We start from the raw sequence: 21,878 nt of genomic DNA on the forward strand, positions 1-21,878 counted from the left end.
AAAAAAAGACATTAGAGGATGTACTTGAGAAAATGATTCTAAAGTTCTTCCAGAAGTATAAGCATTTTTTAAAGAAATCTCTACACCCAACATGGGGCTAGAACTTATAACTCCAAGATCAAGAGTTGCATGCTCTATCAACTATATAAATAGTTGAATGGATACACAAAATGCAGTATTACATACAATGGACTATTCAGCCATAAGATAGCATAAAGTTATGACACATACTACAACATGGATGAAAACATGCTAAGTGAAATAAGCCAGACATAAAAGTACAAATATTATGATTCCACTTATATAAAATATCTAGAAAAGGCAAATTTATTGAGAGAGAAAGTAGATTAGAAGTTACCAGGGGTTGGGGGAAGTGAGTTGTAGGAAGCTATTATTTAATGGGCACGGAGTTTCTGTTTGAGGTGATGAAAAGTTTTAGAGATAGTGATGATGGCTGCACAATATTGTGAATATAATTAATGCCACTGAATTGTGAATTTAAAAATGCTTATAATGGAAAATTTTGTTTTATGTTATACACGTTATACCACAATGAAAAAAATAGTAAAAAAAAAAAAAAGAAGGAAGAAAGAAAGGACAAGTCAAGAAAAAATTAGAGAAAAAAGAAAGAGGAATGAAATTAGCCCTTGTCTTACTATTAATTAAAATACATTGTTTTAAAATTATAATAATTAATAACAGTGAGATCCTGGCACAGAAACAGAGAAACAAGTAAATGGTATCAAATAGAAAGTCTATAAGCAGACCTGTTTATACACATGAATTTGGTATGCAATGAAGAAGGAATATAAGTCAGTGAAACAGTAATGTAGGAGCATCAATAGTCTATCCTGAGACAACTAATGAGCCATTTAAAGGATGAACTCCTTCTTGAGGGCAGGAATTCTGCCTGCATTGTGTACCAATTTCCCAAGCAAAAGCATGATACCTGGTACATTGTAGGCATGCAGTTAATGTTTGCTGAATGAACTAAAATTCATTCCTATGTAAAAAATATACCAAAGTAAATTCTAGATTGAATAAAGATTGCTTCTAACTGGAAAAAAAATTAAATACTGATAAACTTGAAAAAGTAAAAACCTCTACACATAAACATCAAAGGTGCATAAATAAGATTTAAGAGAAAATGACAAACTGAAATAAATATATATGTATATTTATAATATCTGAGACAAACATTAAGTGCCTTGGTTTATAATTAGCAGCTTTAACTCACTAATAAAAAAAAAGACAACTACCTCAAGAGAAACATTAAGTATGTTAACAGTCACAAGAAGTTATAAAAAGCCAATAAGATTATGAAAAAAAATCTAACATCATTAATAGTAAAAAAACTAAAATTAAAATAGATACTATTTCACCTATCAGGTTGGCAACTATTGAACTATCTAGTGTTGGTGATGATTCAGAAAAATGAATATTCTTACACACTGGTGGCAGAGATATAAATTGGTCCAACTGTTATTAAAGGTAATTTGGCAGGAAATATCAAAAGTGATTACAATTTGAATACTATTTTGTCACCTGACTCTATTCCCGATAATTTAGACTAAAAATAATTAAAACACATGCACATTTTTTTTACCTATAAGGTTTCTCTAAATTTCAGCATTGCTCATAATAGAAAAAAACTGTAAGCATTTAAGTGCCCAATATGAAACAGCTAAGTAAATTTATGATACATCCATTCCAAAGACTACTACACTATCAGAAAAAAAAAATGATGTTATGGACTGTTTAATGACTGGAGGAAATGTTCACTATACTAATTTAGGTTTAAAAAGCAGTTTACCAAATAGTATTAGGCAAAATGATTTCATGTTTTGTGAAAATGAAAAAATATATAAAATTAGAAGGATAAACTTTACATCCAGCTTCAATTTAGAAATCACTAATGGTGATTGTCTGATTATCAGGTTAAATGGCAATTTAAATGTTACTGCTAACTCAATTTACTAATTTTTCTGCAAAATCATGTATTGCTACTATAATATAAAAGCAATAAAACATGCCTTCAATTTCAATAAAGAAACAAAAGGTAACAAGGAAGTTGGTCCCCTATTATCAGGACCCACAATTAGTTAATTAGTTATAATATCTGTCTCTTTTCATGTGTCAAGCATATTACTAAGCACTTGACACCCATTATTTTATTTGTTCCTTACTCTTTTATTAGGTATCATTAACCCCTGAGGTCCTAGGTTTGGAAAAAGGACTGCTCAAGGCCATGTGGTTAGTGACAGAGTTGGGAATGACCCCCTAGTGTCTGAAGCCAAAGCTTATATTCTTAACCACAAACATTCTTGTTGTGGAGTAGTTTGGCTTTTTGAAGGTAGACCCTCAAAACAAACAAACAAACAAACAAAACACACACACACACACACACATCCAAAACCAAACCAAACCAAAAAAAAAAAACAAAAAACTACCAGGTATCACATAGTTGCTATGAGATTTGACACTCCAAACAATACACTTATAAATGGTCTTTGGGAAACAAATTTTTCTCGAACTGTGCATTGCTTCTACCTGTTTGCACTGGCCGTATCTGTCTCACATGCATCCTTTTTGGAGGCAATATCCAGTAATGGGTAAGAGCACTGACCCGTTTTTGGATTTCCTGAGTCAAACCTGACTCTACCACTTAATACCCATAACACCTTAAGCAGTTATTTAACCTCACTGGGTCTGATTTCTCACCAGTAAAATAAAGATGATGATTGTCCTACCTCAAGGAGTTCCAGAGAGGATTAAAGAAATGAATCCACATAGTGCTTTGTTAGCTAACTGACACAAAGTAAGCACTTGCCAAATGGCAGCTATTCCAATCATTAATGTAACCTCTGGATAGTAAGTTCCCCCCAAAATCACATGTTACATTGCTTTTGAATTCCCTAAAGAGCTCACTAGATGATTGATCAGTGGATTGAAGCTGGATGTAAAGTAATATCCAATTCCAAATCTCAGCACTGCAAGTTTTCCACTCTGATTCAGTAAGAGCCCTATCTTGTTAACCTTTGTTCACTAATAGGAGCTTTGTTTTATTCTGACCTGCAATGCAGTGACTAAAAGAAAATCACTATTTTAAGGCTGTCTTGCATTTCCTTCTTAAACATTACTGTTGTTTACTGATTGAATATTCAACATTTAAACGCAAGTTACTTTCACTTCCACAGGGCCTTTTGGGGAAGAATGTAACTTTATGAGTCTAAAAACAGTTAAAGGACACCTGAATTGTAACATCCCTAAATATTTATGGCACCCAGTAGAAAAGTAACTGTAACTTATTTTTCTCTTTCAGCAAGAAAGTAGAGGAAAGAATCAGGGCTCAATCTTTCACTGCAAATATCTAATCTGGGTAAATCTGAGATAGCTTGCAGTGTTCATGTACCATAGGTTACTCAGAAATCAACGAAGCTGAAAATCTCACTTTTAGAAAGTTCTCTTAATCCTTGAGAGTATAACCATTTATTGATTTTAATAATGACATGGCAGATTTTTAAACAAATCTGTAAATACTGATATGCAAGTCATGGCATAATTCTGTGAATTCTCCACAAAATAGACAGTGAACATATTATTTCATCTAAACTGGTCATATTAAATAAATCCAAGAAATGTAATAAAATACTATGAGTTTCCCAAAGGCCAAGTTAACAGTCCTGACAATTCTCTTCCAGTGGCTAAAAGACTTACACAGAGAAACAAAGAGTATCAAAATTTCATTTAGAAAGACAAATTTTCCTGGAATTTTTCTTCTACTACAATGTTTTCAATTCAAATTAGTGATGTCAAAACAAGGAAGAAACATGATTGGATCAATCTAATTAATTATGGCTCTTTCAGGCAGGCAAACTTCTCTATGATTTGGCTACAACTTAATTCATTTCCCCCAAACAACTCTCTCCCTTTTACCCACCTTTCCTCCAGATCCTTCACTCTAGCTAAGGATCACTTCTTTCCCTAAGAATGGCCTGCATCTTCAGCCTCTGTGTATCTTGGCAAATGCTGATCCTTCTCCAAGAAAGTGTGTTTAGGATTATGCTGATCCTTCTCCAAGAAAGTGTGTTTAGGATTGTAGCTATTCCAGACACCTTTCAAGGCTCTGCTCAAATGCCACTTTTTCTCTTAATCCTACAATTGCACCAAAGGATAGATAAGAGGTTAGACAACCCTCCTCATAATGTTTGACAGCAATACAAAGACATCCCAATAATCATAATATCTAAATGAAAACTGTGCTTATTATATAAGTGGAAATTGAAGACAAAAATCCTTGGGCCACCCCCCCATCCCCCTTCCAACACGATCGCTGCCTCTAATCCTACACAAAAATTTTGGAACTACCATGGATGAAATCACCCTCTGAAAATGAATTTTTCACTTTATGCCCACAGCATGCAGATTTATTTTACTTTGGCCTTGAATATATCCCATCTTGTGTAACAATTCCTTGTATTTGGAATCCTATATTATTTCTCCTGCTATTTCTGGAGAGTGGGAATTGGGTCTTATTCACCAGATATTACCCACACTGCTTAACAGAGAGCACTGCTCAAAGTAGGTATTTAATACTTCAGTGGCCTGGAAATAAGAACAAATTTAAGAGAGGCACAGTCCAAAAAATCAGGCATGATTAATGAGTGAGTCTTATTACTTTCAAGTATACAAACTAACAATTCTGTTAGTGATCTCTGTTCATACTCTTTGGTTTCATTTTTAGATCATTTCCCCCACAATTCTACTTATTTAGCTCCTACTGTGATGTTCCCAACATAGTAGTTCTCAAACTACATTTTGAGATGTACTACATTGTTAAAATCAAAGTGTGGATATTCTTTTCCCAATTCACACAAAAACATTAAGTTATTGTTAGAATTTTTCAATTTTAAATTTTGCTCACACCTTCGTTATCACAACTGGAATCTATGCAAACAAATATATAGTTAATTTATCAATATTTCATGGGTTCACACAAACAGAACATGATTTTTCAGGTGTTTCACCTGAATGCCAGAGAAACTCACTCTCCCAACCCTTTTATATAACAATCTTATTCCCCTTGCACCAAGAGATTCAAAATACTAAAGTCTGCTTTTCCAAGGGTGTACATTTTAAAAATTGAAGAAACTGATTTAAAAATGTAGATGATAGAATAGACAAAAGATAAGGTATTTCAGTATCTAAAATAAACTTAAATATAATGAATGCAATTTTCAGAAATAGAGAAAATACAAAACCTACAAAATTTGCAAATTCCTTTTTACAAATGGTGGTTTAATTATGCAATGCAGCATTTCCTCTCTGACTTGAACTACTGGTCTGTACCAGGTATTACCATAGCCTCTTATATACTAACAATCAAGGCATGTCAATTTAAAAACTTTTAATTATTTTGTGCTTTGTACATGTATCTGTATATAGACACTTCTATCTACTTATAGATGGATAAACACTTAAGCGCCCATAAACAACATTTGTATGGGTTTTCTATTTGCTATTCATATCTTGACCTATTTTCAGACTTTATTAATGTTCCTGTTGAGACTATTCTAGCAAAATCCTGATAGCCAGCCTTGACAAGTAAACCCTACAACGCTCTGAGTTTTGATTCATACATGATTCACTAATGCCCTAGGATTCTCAGATTAAAAGTGCTATGGAAACGCCTTTATTACATATTCAAGATGCACCTTTCTTACATATTCAAGGTACAGTACACAGCCCTTTCCATCCTGCAGCTGAGCATGTTTGCTCTCTGCTAAGCACCATGACATTTTGTTTTCAAAGAGGTTGCATTGTCTTGATGAATGTTGCAGTTCCTAAGAGAACTGTTATTTTTTTTAAGTATTCATTTCCTAGAAATAGAATGAGCTATTACTTAAGACCAAAATCTATCTCTAAAAAATATATCTATCTCCAATGCCCACAATACATTATTACATTAAATTATTTTGAAGGCCATAGGCAGAAAAATTTTAAAACTTCTGTGTTTTGCCTTTCAACCAACAGATCCCCAGAGTTAGTTAAACTCATATCCGCTAGAAAAATACAGTCCTGTCTTGGGGGAAAAAAAAAACAAAAAACTTGCTATTTTTCTGTTTCTCACAAAGTATGTACTTCAATAGGTTTGCAAAGCATGAAGGTCCAGAAATAGCCTGTTATTTTTTTTCCACAGAAAATCTAAAATTAGCAACTTATTTCCAATCTAGGAGAATTCCCCTCCCCATAAAGTCATCTATCAATTTTAAAATAAGCAGTAAGGGCATAAAATGTGCACACATCTAATAAAATTTCCAGTGAAAGTGTTAAGGAAATATAGGTGTTCATTTGCATTCTAGTGGGAAATAATTTTACTCTTAAACTTTTCCACAGCATTTGATATTTCAGAAACCTATAGTGTTTCTTTCTTTCACTCTCATCAAATAATGCCAACCAACCAGTTCCAGGAATCTTTGATTTAAATTTTTTTTCTAAAACTAGAAGCAGACACTTTCCTATGGAGAATCCAGATTTTTGTAACTCTTTGAGGTACTGGTCCTATTTATGTCAGTTAATTAAACTTGAGAGCTTAGTAGATGGCTTATTCAGCTATTAGGAGATAAACTATTGTCTTCATTTACACATAATATGAATGCTATTGTTCATGTTGTAATTAATACAAATACTTGGAAGAAAATTTTAGACAAAGAAAATAACTGTTTTCAATAAAATAAAAATTTTAAAGTCTGTGAACAAAGCGGTCATGCAGTTCTTTTAGAATTCAGCTACTGGATAAAGTTTTTCTTTTTTGAAAAACAGATGTGCTTCCTCTTTTCTGGTTACAAGAATTAGAAAACTCACTGTGTTTCTTTCTGACTTGGCTGCCAGGAAGCTCAGAGCTAAACTAAGTTCCCATTAACAGTAAATGCTTTCCTAGCTTTTAAATTCATGGTTGTTTTTTGCTATTTTATTATGCCAATGTATTTAAATTCTATATATGTGGAAAGAAGCAGGAAGTTCATTAATTTCAAAAGAATTTCAGTTCAAACCATTTATTGTGCACACCCTGCCTGCCAGGCCCTACTCTAGAGGATGCGGATGAGGTTAGTTAAAAGATTATTTTCATGAGAGAAGTGAATATATCTAACTGTATCCTTAAAGAGGAAAAAAAATTCCAGTCAAACCAACTTCAAGAAAACAGAAATTTAAAAGAATCTCTTTGAAAGAAAAGCCTGCCAATATCAATTTAACCCTCACAAAGAAGTTGATAGAGTGAGTGTAGTTATCTTTTGAATGTGGCTTACAGGGATATGGAATACTAGTTACTTAATTATACAACCTTTTCCTCAAGGGTCCAACAATAAAACCAGCTTTCATTCTTGGGCATGTGCTAAAAACCAGTAACACTATTAATGAAATAAAAGCTTTTAAATAAATTACCCCTTAGTAGCAGAGATCAATTTAAACATTCTAACTTCGAAGAAAGGAGGCTTTGGGTCTAAGATTTCCTACCTCAGAGTTTTTGATGTAACAAATAAGTAGCACCTATTGGGGTAAGCCAAGAAATATGATGCATTTTATGTGACCAGGCAAGAATAATTGTTAACCAGTAAAGCAGTTCCCTTTTATAGTTGACTTCAAGGTTGGTGGGCCTACATCTGCCCTTGCTTTCTGCTTTGTTTTACTTTACTGGCTTGCTAATATGTGTCCTGTCTTACGTGACCCTAGGTTGGCTTGCCTTCTGCCAGCCTGATGTTGAGAAAGGTATTAAAATTTACAAGGATCTTGCCCTTGGCCTCCACTCTCAAGGGTGCAGCTTTTTCACACACTTTAAAACATTGCCAGCTCACAATAGCCTTCCAGTCAGGGAGGGAAGCCCAACAAAACTGCCCACAGATGCATGTGCTTGTCACCTGCCCCAGCAATTGCAAATAGACTACCACTTTTCAGGGCAACCTGTTTGTCTTCCCTTTGCAAGAGAAAGCTCGCAAATAACTATAATATGTATTTCAGATAGGCCCAAAATTGGACTTCTCAATTTGAACTATGTGCACACAGGCTTCTCAGACTAACATAGTCTTTACATAACAGAGCTGCCTATAATTTCACTGACAACCAAGTTAAAACATTTTTTTAAAGTGGTGTCATGCCTTGGTGATTTTCTAAGAGAAGCCAAACATTGGAATGGCAGATACCTTTTAAGTAATCCTAAGGAGCATCTCAAAGGATTCAGAGAAGTTACAAATAGCAAAGTGTATGACAATTGATCTTGAAACATTAGAGAGCTCTAAGGAAGAAAAAAGCAGACCAAGAAGATTTTTTTTTTTTAAATCCTAGGTTCCTTCCCTAAATGGTGCAAGGGGAATGTTAGAATTACAGCAAAGTAAGCACTTCACTAATCTGTGCAAGAAAACCCAAATTTTGTGGGACAATATAAAACTAGGTCAAGATTGCCATACTTAGAAACACAGGTACAAAAATTGTAATTTAAACAGCTGCAAAATTAAATGGGTAGAAGAGTTGGGGAAGGGGGATCAAGGCCATTGAGTCTGATGTTTCCAGATCTTGGCATTCGACATCTCACTCCCACGCCTTTAAGTGAGTTAAATCACATAAGCACAAAACATGGGCGAGATGACCAATTTCGGGAAGACGGCAGATTACCCCCTCCTCCATTCCCTTTAGATCCTCGTCCTGAACGTTCTCTCTTAATGGCTTTTCGTTTCTAGGGAAGTCTCTCATATCTTTCGGTCTCATTATCTCATTGTACAAATCTTTGAAAAGGAAAGAGCCCGTGGTTTGCTCTGTGCGCGGACATCTTTTCTTCTGCCGGGGCTCTTAGTAAGCCTTCAACCAACTTTCGCTGAAAAGGATGTTGCTGAGGGGTGATGAGGCTTGAAATCCCACCGCTCTCTCATTCTCTTTTCTTTCTCTCCGCATAGGCCACCTCTCCATCCCCCTCTATTCCCCCGACAATCCACAATCCACAACCGTTTCTAAGTAAACCGGGGCGATCCTCCCCGTTTCTTCCTTTGACCCGAGAGTTACTTTCAGTGGAAGATAGATCAGACAAGATGCCTAACCAGGGGATAGTCAAATGGCATACTTGAGGGGAATAAAAGACCTAATTGAAAAATCCCGTGCTGCCTAATTGCGATTATTTTGCAGATAAGTGAGCATATTATTCTTTTGGTAGTGGTTTTTGTTTTGACACCGAGGTCTTTTGCCCTATGCATTCTTGTTTATTTAAAGGACTTATATAGCGCTTACCATGTGCCGGCACTGTTCCAAACACTTTTTAAAATATGACCCTCTTTGCTTAAAAAAATTTTTGTAAGCGACATTAAATCCGCGTGTGCTTTTCGAACGTCCCTGCTGTATTTTTCTTTATAACACGTTACAGCAGTTAAGTCTTCAAAGACAAATATGGAAAAATTATAACCAGTTGCTAGTTTATTGCAAGCAAACCATTTCCCTCTTTGCAATTTTTCACAATTATAGTAATCAAATGCACTAATATAGTGAGAATGAACTCTTAATTTTTTTCAATGACGATCTCAGATTTTGCCTCCGGCGTTTGGAAGCGCGGGTTTATTTGCTCGCGTGGCAAACGTTAATTGCACTTGTAGGCATTCACTTTCAGAAAAACGTGCATCCCTCACTGAAAGTTGTGAAGGTTGAATTCACGCCAGGCCTGGTGCAGCGCATTCACCTGTGGCCCGAGCCGACTGGCCATTGGCACATCCTCCTTGGAGGTGGGGCGGGCGACCCGCCGGTTAGGCTCAGCACTGCAGAGCTACAGGGATCCGGAGCGGGTGACGTCGGGGGAGGTCGGAGCGCGTGGGAAGCCGGCCGGCTCAGCTCTGCTCAGCGCCCTCAGATGAGCAGAGGCCCTCGCGGGCTGGGTACCCACCCTGAGGCAGGCAGCCGAGTTGGGGGGTCACTGCTCCCCCCACCCCACCCCCCCGCGTCCCCGGCGTCCTGAGCTGACCTGGTCCAGCCCACCAGGGCCTGCCCGGCCCCCGCCGACTGTGTGCTTTGCCCGAGGTTAAGTTTCAGAAGTCAGGATGAAACGTTTTGGGTTTCTGTTCACACGGTTATTGCAGGCACCGCGGCGGGGACCGCACAAAAGAGACGAGGGCTTGTGGGGAAGGGGGTTTTGTGTTTTAATGAGGGCTTAACACGCTGGCTGCAAGTCCTTCCCGCTCTCCCCCGCCCAACCCCCGCCCGGGCCCAGTCTTTTCCCGACGCATCCTTTCCTCTCCGCCTCCCCGCCCCGCGCCGGTCTTGTGTGCGGACAGAATGGAGTGTCAATGGGACGCCCTAAGCAGATCCCTGGAAAATCCGGAATCCGTCCGTGGCGGACGGTTATGATGAATGACAGACGCCCCTTTCTCAAAGCCTTTTCTCCTCCACTAAAGAAAGCACGGAGCTGTCCCGGAGCAACGAGTCTCCGGCTCGACCGCGACCAACCCGCCGCCCGCCTCGCGGTACAGCGGCTCGGGGCCCTACGAGCCCACACCGCCTCTCGCGCTCGGTCTGCTCAGCTCCAGCCCTCGCTGAGGCACCTTGGCGTAGCCTGTTCAAGTACCGCAACACACGCAAAGAGCCGCTAGAAAACATGTTTTGAAAGCACTTCTGTAGTTTTTACAACCCACCTTGTCCAACGCTCTAAAAACTGGACACGAATTCGTACTTTAGAAAACAAACTGAATTTCCAAGCGCGAATTTTTTCACGTTCGGAATTCTCATTAACTCTACCGCTACGACTGCACACACACCAAGGGGAATGGAGAATTGCCATCATCTGGATAATCCAAGCCCGAAAAACTCGAACTTGAAAAACTACTAAAATTGTGTCCTGAAATACCTGCGGTCTAGTCTTTCCTGCCACCAGAGCGGACATAACTCCGGCTCACGGTCTACTCAGCGCAGTCTACTATCCACAGCCCCCGTGGCCAGATGGAAATAACTGATTTAGAGCAAATCGAACGTCACATGGTAGCCGGGCTCAGACCCTCAGACAGCCAGCGGTTAAGTACCTGGTCGGGGAAACTCACGTCCTTATCTGTCCACAGCCCAGAGGCCGCGAAAGCAGCCTTGGGAGTTGCCAGGGAGAAAAGCAACTTTGATTTAAGGTTTTCAAAAACCCCAGAGGGCAAATGTGACCCTCAGGGTCAGCCAGTCAGCAGTTTTGGTCCAGACAAGGGACAGCCGAGTGGGGCGGTTCGGTTAAGCCACGGCGCCTCCCAACGTCACTACACGCTCGCTCACACTCAGCCACGCGCTTGGGGTTATTCTTTAAACACAAGACAGAAACTTCACCGCCAGACTGCGGGGAGGGGTGCGAGGGAGGGCCGAAACCCGAGGTCTGGAGCCCGCCCCTCTACGGTCCTCCCCCGCCGCGCCCGCGCCCACGTCCGCGTGCTGCCCTAGCTGGAGCTATCAACCTCGCGCTCACGCTCGCCGCTGCCTCTCCCGCCTGCGCGCAGCTCCCGGACCCTAGGTGCGAGGCAGCGTTCCCACGCCTCCGCAGGAGGCTCGCCGCGAGCATTGGCGAGCGCGGCCCCGCCCCTCCGCCCCAGCCAATCGCAGGCCACGCCGACCCGGAGGAGGCGGAACCCGGCGGGGCGGCGGGGGCCTGCGCGCGGGAGGCGGGCGAGGTGGCCCCGCCCGCGCGGAGGGGCGTGGCCGGCGCCGGTTCTTGCGGCCGATCCCGGCTGCGGCGTGGGAAACAGCCGCGAGGAGCCGACCGCGCCGCCGCGGGAGCCGCGCCTTCCCGGACCCAAAGAGGGAGGGAGGAAGGGAGGAAGGGAGGAGGCTGGCAGGGCCCCTGGGCGCTGCGCCCCGCTCCGCGTTGGTGGCTCGGGCTGGGCTGTTCCCCACGCCGTCTTCGCCGCGATGAAGCGCCCTTGCGAGGAGACGACCTCCGAGAGCGACATGGACGAGACCATCGACGTGGGAAGCGAGAACAATTACTCGGGGTGAGCGCGGGCTCGACGGGAACTGCCCGGAGCCCGAGGCATCGGGGAGTTTTGTGCGCGAGCGGCTCCTTGGAAGTCCCGAGGCTCCTCTCCGCGACGTCCTAACGAAGCGGGGAAAGTTTTGCCCGAGAAACTTTGAGCGGTGGGCGCTCACGGAGCGTGCGTTGGGGTGGGGCGGGGGATGTCGGTTTTCACACCAGGGGTGGGGCGGAGAGGAAGGGGGACGCGACTGAACCACAGCGCAGGAGTTGGCGAGGGAGGGTCCCCGGCTGTCAGCGTTGGGAGCGCGGACAGGGAGGCGCTGGCGACGGGCGACGCCCCCGCCACTGAAACTGCGGGAGCACTTCCAGGATAGGCCAGGCGAAGAGAGAAACAGATTGATATATATATTTTTTATTTTTCAAGAGTCTAAAAAGATGATTTGCCTTTTGGAGAAATTAAAGCAATTTGCAATTTTAAGGCCAAGTAGGTTGAGCTTTCCAGGTTGACTATGTGTGAGTGGCCTGACGGGAGAGTGAGTGACAGACGTAAGGATCGTTTGGGGCATAGATCATCTCTTTGACTGCTTGTTCTTAAGTCTGGAAAAGATCGGGGTCGTGATCACAGAAGCCAGACCTCTACTTTCCAGTGACAGAGGGAGATTACCGAGGCATTTTAATGCCAAGGCGGGTCAAATGATAATTGCTTCTAATTGGCATCCCCACAAGCTCCTTAATTATTTATCTGCAGCTGTCACTCAAAGAGCAAAATTCTTCCTACCTTTGGAAAACTGGTTTTCTTTCCACATCGTTATTCTAATAAGTACAAACCAAAGCGTGAAATCGGCAACAGCAGAGATATTTACATGAAACGTTGCTTGCGAAGGATCTTTTTAATTATTAAAGTGTGCGTCATCTTAAAAAATGAGATCTGAAAAACAGAAGTCATGTGAAAGCCGAAACCAGTTGGGATGGGGTGGGACTGAGGGGGACACTTAATTCAGAAATAAGATCCAGAAGTGAGAAGGTGAGGTAATAAGAACCTGGTGTGTGCAACAGTCCTAAAATGAAAGAGGACAAATAACAGGAATCTGGAGAATTTGAGAACATAAAGAAGCATAGTATCCATGAATTATGAAGAGAAACATGTACAAACTAGAAAGGATGGCAAAAGCTGTAAGTGACAAAATAATGATTTGATTGAATTTTCAATACAAAATATTTTTTCATTAGTAAACTCAAGATGGATTGCAGCTTCTAGAGGTTTAAGCTTAGGCTGAAGACTAGGAGATACCTACAGTTTCATTTTCAAAGTAAAACATTTACCTAGTGGTTAATCTCATTTTAATTTCCCTATCAGTGGCATATTTAATTTGGGCATTCTTTTGGAAGATTAGTATACAAAACATTACATTTGTCATTTTTTTTCCTGTTGTGAGATATGACTGACTGAAGTTTTGAAATAGTAAGATAACTTCTTTTTATTTTGAAGATTGCATTAGGGACAACAGTTTGACATGTGATGACTGTCTATCTGTTTGATAGTGGTGCTAAACATGGCCTTTATTTTAAAATAGCTTTGCTTTGTTTAGTGTGTCTGACCGGAGGTTGGAGGAGGGATGCTATTAGGGATTAGTTGATTTTTAAGAAATTTTTATGAGTGGAACTAGGAAGTACTAATAACTGACTTCTCACTCTGACTGCTCGTAAGTTTTTCACTGCAAGACTTAAAAGTTTAGAGATGTTTTTGCAAATGGATTTGGTGTCTGGATGACTTGTTAAAAAGGGGGGGGAGGGCATGATTCTTACCTGAAAGTAGATATAAGGACTGAAAACAAAGTATGTTAAAAGTAGGAATTAAGAATAAACACAGAACTGAACTGTGCAATCACTCAATATTTAATGGATGCCATGAAGCACCCAGAAGAAACCATTGTTATGATAATGCAGCACCTGACATACTGTTCCTATTTCATAGGCAAAGTACTAGCTCTGTGATTAGATCAAATTCCCCAACAACAACATCTCAGATTATGGCAAGAAAGAAAAGGAGAGGGGTATGTGATTTTTTTTTTCTTTTTATTTCATGTAATGCAGCCTAATGTGTAACAGTTGTATTCTTCCATTAAGAGTAAATTTAGCATTTGTGTATTCAAAAACTTTTGTTATTGTTTTGCTTCCTTTGGAATAGATAATAGAGAAAAGGCGTCGAGATCGAATAAATAACAGTTTATCTGAGTTGAGACGACTGGTGCCAACTGCTTTTGAAAAACAAGTAAGCTACCCTTACCCCTGACCACCCCACCAAAAGGCTCAAAAAAATCTGATTCTCTCATCTGGGAATGTGGGTTCTTGTTAAAGCTCATTAAAATAATGGTGTATGTGCCCTGATCTGGCACAGAGCAGCTATTTCAATAAAATGCTTTGTTGTGGCAAAACTATTAAAAACATAATCCATCATGAAGTTGAAAAACATTTCCATTCTTCAGCTTATTTTTCCCTTAAGAGTAACAGTGTTCATGCTTTCTCTGTTCTTTCTATGAAGACCAGTAGTGGTTTTATTTAAAACTGAGCTGTATGTCTTACTCTTTTAAAAAATATACCATGTGAAATTTCATTTTTGTGTCAAACGGTTAAAAAAAAAAATGCTTTTAAAAATAACCAAAGTCCAGGAAGTAACATCTCTAGCTTTATTTCCTATGATAATACCAATAAAATTTTTTTACCAAATCACTTGGTTTCATTTTTAATCCCTGGATTAATAGAACAGTGTTCTATTTGGGGCATCTTTTTGGAAGTTTGGTAAAAATACAACTAGCCATAAATTTCCTTTTTCAGAATTCAAGGTATTCCTTTACAAAAAAAAAAAAAAAGATTTTGCACACTTAGAAAAGGAAGAAGCCAAATGTTTAAATATTCCTTTGTCGTTTTGGAAAAGTTTTATATCTCTTGCCACAATGGCTAATAGCACAGATTTCTAAGAGCATCTTTCAAAGAATATGGCATCGTATGCTATTGAAAATACTTTCAATTTAATTCAAATAGGGTATAAGGCAGCAGTTGTTTGTTTATTTTGTTGTTTACTTCATGAACCACAACTATACAGCAAGCCCTACAAAGCCCTTGGAAATTATCCAGAAACTGCAATTTTGTTATTTGTCACTTTCACTAAAACTACTGTACATCTTCATGGAGGTACTGCAAATTGACAGAAGTACAAGATGTAATATGCTCTTGATTGTACATTTCTGAGAGAAAAAAGATACCTATATGCTGAAACTGCCTTTGATAAGCTAAATGTAATATGGAAATTGTAGTTTTGATTAGTAACATTTTCAATGACAATAGGCTGAAAATGAAAATATCAGTAATTGGCATTTTCACTTTGAGTACTGAAATCTCTGCAGTTATGAAGAACAGTCAGTTTGATTTTTTTTCCCCCTTAGTTTGTTAGGGTTTTTTTCTTAAATGTCGACTTAAAACAAACCTTAAAAGCAAACCTCAGTTGTTTGGCAGTTAGTTACCATAAACACAGGCTTTCCCATTTGCCAAGCTTGGCTACCAATCCTAGTTAGCTGGCCCTGTCACAGTATGATTAGAAGAGTGTTCTTTCTAGCAGTTTAAATAACTCTGGCACTCTCACCATGTACAGGGTGCTGATAATTTTCACAAAACAAGTAGAGCATAGGAACCTGAAAAAAACTTCAGTTTCCTTTTCAAAAAGACATATTGATTTAATTATTTAGCTTTTCCAGGAAATTAGCAGCCACCCACAGTCCTCTGAGGCAGTTCAAGGTGGCACATCTGTATTTCAGTTGGTTTCCAGAGGTTGCTTGATTTTAAAAAGTAGGACATATAAATATATTTCCAAGATATTTTATTAAGAACTATTTTAAAGTGTTCTAATATCTTTAAGCATTTCTGATGCTTACTAGATAGGTAGTAAATTATGCTTTCTTGTTTATGATATTGGGACTCACAGTGACACCTGCTGGTAATTTTTGGAAAAAAAACCCTTAAAAGTCTTCCCTTTTTTATTTTTTGTTTCTGCTTACCAGGGTGTGCCTTAAAGACTTATTAGAACTTTTTATTTTTGAAAAATCTAATTTGCTAAGATCCTGTCTCTTTATCCTTCAGAGTGGGATTCAACTGATCTAGAACTGCAGCATTATATAAGGCTATTAGATGTCCCCTAATGAAATAGAGGGTAGAGATTAGATGCAAGGTTTGAGATTTTTGCGATTATAATTGTTTTAGTGGAGCGATCTTAGGAGTATAATTATTCTTTTTTTTTTTTTTTAAAGATTTTATTTATTTATTTGAGAGAGAATGAGAGAGAGCACATGAGAGGGGGGAGGGTCAGAGGGAGAAGCAGACTCCCTGCTGAGCAGGGAGCCCGATGCGGGACTCGATCCAGGGACTCCAGGATCATGACCTGAGCCGAAGGCAGTCGCTTAACCAACTGAGCCACCTAGGCGCCCAGGAGTATAATTATTCTTATGATTAAAAAATTATTTGTTATACCTTTTAGTCTTTAAAAGATAAATTGGCCAATATCTGTCATGAGGTGTGACACAGTAATTATTGTTTATATGTAAAGTTTGCCAAGAACTCAGATGTTTCTGTGAAAAAATTTAAACTTAGAATTTTCTAATGAAAAGGAATATTGAAAATCCAGTGTAAAATGTTCCAATTCAGTTTCCATAGAACTTCTAAGACTTTGTTATTTGTTTATACAGGGATCTGCAAAGTTAGAGAAAGCCGAAATACTGCAAATGACAGTAGATCATCTGAAGATGCTTCAGGCAACTGGGGGTAAAGGTAAGTAGGTGACTTCATTTTTACCCCCTTGCCACCTGTCTCTTTTCATTTTCCCCCCTAAGATTATAGGAAAGTCATAGTTGAACAGTTCTTTAACAAGCTGAGATAGGAGGTCCCAGATTAAAGCTGTGGAAATCAATGCTAGTGGCAGGATTGAACTCGTGGGAAAGAACTTCCGGAACAAAAGAAGCACTTGACCCTGGGCTTGTGTTTGCTTTCATAATACTGTGGGAGTAAAGCTTCATTCACAGCAGCCTGGTCAGAGATTTGTTTGGGACCTCAGGAACACATGCTGGAGTCTGTACAGAAAGACAAAACAAACACGCAAACATCCAAACATAAACAGGAGGTTAAAGGCAATCTTTTTCTCTTCTTCTTTCTCATCCTCTGATACCCCCGAAATCAAGACTAGGACTCAACCTAATGCAGCCGTTCCAAAGGAATTGACTTTAGAATTATCTTCACTGTTTTCAGATTTTGGTTGATCTTGGGTTTAGACCAGACAGAACATTTGAACTATAGGTAGTGAATCTCTGTACTGAAAACTATTAATGGAGCAGAGTCATTCCTGCAGAGAGCAAGCAGGGACAGGTATCCTGGGCCCAGGGCCCTGGAGAGATAGATGTCTTCTGTACTAGATAGTGATTTAGGAAAGAATCATCCAGAGGTCAGAGATGGACCCCTCATGTCACGTTAAAAATAGACTTGCGATCCTGAAAGCTGTAATATTCATTCAGATTTCATGATCCCTCTTCTCACACATTACTCAGACTTGATTTTGCCCTTTAGTATCTTTTTCACTCTTCAAGCAGGCCTTTGCTAGTCACCTTCACCAAGAGTCTTTTGTTATTTAATGTATTTGACAACTGGGTAGGGAGAGACTACCACCACGAGGGCTAAGTGCTGCCCTCAACCCTGGCAGCTTCTCTGCTCAGCATTATCCTTTCATTACATAGTATCACAGTTTGCCCTAGATCGGAGCAGGGGCAAGGCACTGGAGGGAAATAGCCGTTTACCAATTGCTGTGGAAGTACTTCACTGTTTAACTCCAATGTGACCATACTGCCAAGGACCTGTGGAACATCAGCCCTGGCATTACTCTCTTTTACCTGTATCAGGTGTGCGGGGAGGGGCGGTGATCACGTAAAGAGAAGCCCCCATGGTTTGACTAAACCTCAGTTGCACCTTCTCTAGAAACCATCCTGAATAGGTACGGAATTGTGATTTCTTATCATGAAAATTAACCTTCAGCATAGGATGCAAAAACTCTTACATAATAGAGAAGAGAACTGGATGAAATCGTAGAAACCAGTGATCCAGCCTAGCTTGGCCATTGCCTTGCCTTTAACCCACGACAGAAGTGCTTTGCTGCACTGTGAGGCCTACACTAGCATTCTGAGCTCTAAAGCCCCTGCAGCCCCATGATTTTGATTCTGCACCTGCCACCTCAGGATAGTAGACTGATTGAGTTGGTGATGGTGCAGGAACAGCAGTCTGACTGTTCTGCCTCCCTTGGTGTTGTTCACAAGGCTAAGAATTCTTACCAGGGTTTCAAATATTTGGCATGCGCTATACTTCTAAAGAGGAATACTGTTCTTATGCCTTATTGTAAAAACTAAGTTCCATTCTTGGTTGCTATTCTTGGCTACCTGAACAGCCCTAAAATTCACCCCAGAATAGTTTATGAACAGATATTTCCAAGCAAGCTCCGTACAAGTTGCCTGATGGCCAAGTCATCAGAGAGGTCATCGCACAGGAGGAAGTATGGGCCTTGAAGAGGAGGGATTGGCCGTGGGGGCTCACATCATCCAAGACTCACAGCTGCTGTGGGGCCTCACAGTGTAGTGGTGAAGGACACAGACTCTGCAGTTGGGTTGCCTGGTTTCGAATCCTAGCTCGGCCATATTTTAGCTCTGTGAACTTGGGTAAACTACTAACCCCTGCTGAGCCCCAGTTTCCTCATCTGTAAAATGAGGACAGTGATAGTGTCTACCTCACAAGGTTGTTGTGAGTTTATTCACTTAAAGCCATACATTAGTGATGGCACAGAGGAAGTGATATGGACCCATGTGCCTTCATTATTGGCCCAAGATTATTCCTAGGGGACAGCTGCTCATCATCATTTTCCTCTGCATTCAGCAATAGAATAGGAATTACACAATTTATATTCCTTAATACGCAACAGAGAACTCAGCCATATATAACAACACAAAGCTGGCAAATCACAAATTTCAATCACTTTGTGCCCACTCATGAAAATTCTTGGAAGCCCCTGGGATTCCCATTCTGTTGGTCCATTCTTTACAGTGTGTCTTGGTACTGCAGTGTCTTCTAAAGAGAATTTAGTAGAGTAACCTAAATTTCTAGATCCCTCTGTATTTCTGGACTCTGTCTTCTGTTGGATTACATCCATCCTTCTCTCATGAAAATTAGAAGCCTGATCCTTCTCTCATGAAAATTAGAAGCCTGAAAAGCCCGACAAAGAACGCTGAGGGTTCTCATGTGAACTCTTTCTATGGAGGCGTCTTCTTCAGCAAGAGCTTTCTCTCTTAATCCCAGGGATTTTGTTGCTATCTAAGCTGAAGTCCTGGGATGATAACTATTTCTGTTGCTGATCTTCCACATTTCATGATATTCTCTTATATCAGCTTTGTGCTGTTATTGTTACTGTTTTAATGGTGTGTATTTTTGCCCCAAATATCTTTTTGAGACTTCCATATTTCTGTTGATATAATAGCTTTAGGAGTTTGAATATTGTGACTTCTATTTTCCAAAGTGCTTTGATTACACATTAAGATGGTTTAATTTTTAGTAGATGATAAATGAAACAGGTAATACTTGGATCTGCAGAAACATGAAAAAGATAATACATTAAATGCCTTAGGTAAAAATAACTTTGTAATATTTTTCATTTCTGTATACCCATATCCCAAAGCTGAATAAATTTTTAATTTGAAAATTGCTAAAAAAAAAAAAAAAAGTTGCAAATGAGAAAGAATCTGAAAAGGATACATTTGTACACATTAGAGGTCACTCAGAGTGGTGACATTTCCCCCAAATGTCTGATTATTATTCTACCCTAAATTGGCACTGATAATAATGATACATTACTATTTTTTATCTAATGTACTACATTTGGATAAAAAGGGATTCTCATAAATGTGACTCAGCTCCAGCCATTTTTATGGTTGTAACCTTAGGTGTGGGAGGGGTGTGGTACATGCATACACACTGAAAAATTAACAGTTTTTTCTTGGGTGGATGCCAGGAAAATATAAGCTAACCAGTAAAGGAAAGGTATCTTTGAATTTTAGGAAAGTGAGGAGTTATCGTAATCTCATATCAGTAAAGCAGCCTTATATTGCCTGATAGAAAAATAAGATCTTCAAATTAGTAACCCCCAAATTAAAAAAAAAAAAATTTTTGTTTTCATCAAATTTTTCATACAAGTAATTTGCTAAAAAAAAAAACAACAGTCAAGAAGCATTTATGAATTTATTAAGAGATTCTAGCACATATTTAAAGAAAGTCCTCAAGCTGCTAAGATGCATTTCATATCTGTTACAAATGCCAAGAGTGCGGCTGTTTCAGAATAACCCTTTAATCTCCACCGCATGCGACAGAGACAGAGGGACTGAAATCCTGTACGACCGTGAAAAAGTTTACTAGGGAATTTCACTATCCCACAGTACAAAAGGAGAGGCCCCCCCTCCCTTGTTTTTTTTAATGGAAGTATTGAAACGTGGATGTTCTTAATTACTTTTCCCCGCTGTGATATTTAGTTGCAAGAACTGTAGTATATAGCATTGCTAGTGTTGTCACACATGTGAATTGCAAAGTATACTTTCTTCTGTAACAATTACAACCAGAAGTAACTGGCAACATTTTCAGAAAGGGTCGTCATTCTCCTTGACTCTTCGGAAGCACAGAGGGAAGCACAGTCGGTGGTTACTCATAGTCACTGTACCGCTTTCTCTCGCTCCCTCCTCCTGCCCCCCCCCTTGCTCCGACCCCCTCTCAGGCTACTTTGACGCACACGCTCTGGCCATGGACTTCATGAGCATTGGTTTCCGGGAGTGCCTAACGGAAGTGGCCCGGTACCTGAGCTCCGTGGAGGGCCTGGACTCCTCCGACCCCCTGCGGGTGCGACTGGTCTCTCATCTCAGCACGTGTGCCTCGCAGCGGGAGGCGGCGGCCATGACGTCCTCTCTGGCCCACCACCACCATCCCCTGCACCCGCACCACTGGGCGGCAGCCTTCCACCACCTCCCCGCGGCCCTGCTCCAGCCCAACGGACTCCACGCGTCCGAGTCTACGCCTTGTCGCCTCTCCACCGCTTCGGAAGTGCCTCCTGCCCACGGCTCCACCCTCCTCACGGCCACGTTCGCCCACGCCGACTCCGCCCTTCGGATGCCGGCCACGGGCAGCGCAGCCCCCTGCGTGCCGCCTCTCTCCACCTCCCTCTTGTCCCTCTCCGCCACTGTCCACGCGGCCGCGGCCGCGGCCACCGCAGCGGCGCACAGCTTCCCTCTGTCCTTCGCGGGGGCCTTCCCCATGCTTCCCCCTAACGCAGCTGCAGCCGTGGCAGCCGCCACAGCCATCAGCCCGCCCTTAACCGTGTCGGCCACGTCCAGCCCGCAGCAGACAAGCGGTGGAACAAACAGTAAACCTTACCGACCCTGGGGGACAGAAGTGGGAGCTTTTTAAGTTTTCACTGAACTTTTTGCAATGGTAACCGAATGTCCTTCGTTTCCGAGTCAGCTTAAACCTCTGCACCCTGAAAGTAGCCATACAGATGTCTACAGATCCACAAAGGAACAATAAAGCTATTTGAGACACAAACCTCACAAGTGGAAATGTGGTATTATCTTTTTTCTCTTGTTTTGTTTAGGGCAGCTTGGTAACTGACATCAGCAACTTTTGAAAACTTCACACTTGTATTCATTTAGAAGTTTCCTGGAAGATATATGGACTGTATCATCCAGCAGTACATCAGTATGTCTGAATTGGGGGAAGGGGGGGGGGGAGGGAAGTCCTGACTGGATTCTCTTTAAACTAGATGAAAAAAAAAAAAATTCGTGTTTCATAAGTG

The 21,878-nt window shown here is 40.6% G+C and overlaps 1 protein-coding gene and 1 long non-coding RNA gene across 2 annotated transcripts in view; one reads left to right on the plus strand and one right to left on the minus strand.

Moving 5' to 3' along the window:
- LOC115937928 (uncharacterized) overlaps positions 1–11,499 on the minus strand; it is a 218,425-nt gene extending 206,926 nt beyond the window's left edge. Inside the window, exon 1 of the long non-coding RNA XR_014147929.1 lies at positions 11,046–11,499. This is a non-coding gene — a long non-coding RNA (uncharacterized LOC115937928). The remainder of the gene's footprint in view (positions 1–11,045) is intronic.
- Positions 11,500–11,705: 206 nt separating this feature from the next.
- On the plus strand, positions 11,706–21,628 carry HEY2 (hes related family bHLH transcription factor with YRPW motif 2). Its single transcript, XM_006749715.3, has 5 exons — positions 11,706–11,987; positions 13,944–14,022; positions 14,157–14,240; positions 16,705–16,786; positions 20,808–21,628. Exons 1-5 carry the CDS (start codon positions 11,905–11,907, stop codon positions 21,491–21,493), a joined length of 1,014 nt encoding a protein of 337 aa, XP_006749778.1. The 5' UTR covers positions 11,706–11,904; the 3' UTR covers positions 21,494–21,628.
- The last annotated feature ends 250 nt before the right edge of the window (positions 21,629–21,878 follow it).

This window comes from Leptonychotes weddellii, chromosome 8 (assembly GCF_054177405.1).
Source record: "Leptonychotes weddellii isolate Sample4059 chromosome 8, ASM5417740v2, whole genome shotgun sequence".
NCBI lineage: Eukaryota > Metazoa > Chordata > Mammalia > Carnivora > Phocidae > Leptonychotes > Leptonychotes weddellii.

Excerpts from the sequence above, each read along its gene's own strand:
- HEY2 (XM_006749715.3), top strand. The coding sequence starts at position 11,905 with ATGAAGCGCCCTTGCGAGGAGACGACCTCCGAGAGCGACATGGACGAG. Across the intron at positions 11,988-13,943 it reads AGCGAGAACAATTACTCGGG|GCAAAGTACTAGCTCTGTGA; the intron begins GTGAGCGCGGGC and ends CCTATTTCATAG. Across the intron at positions 14,023-14,156 it reads CAAGAAAGAAAAGGAGAGGG|ATAATAGAGAAAAGGCGTCG; the intron begins GTATGTGATTTT and ends CCTTTGGAATAG.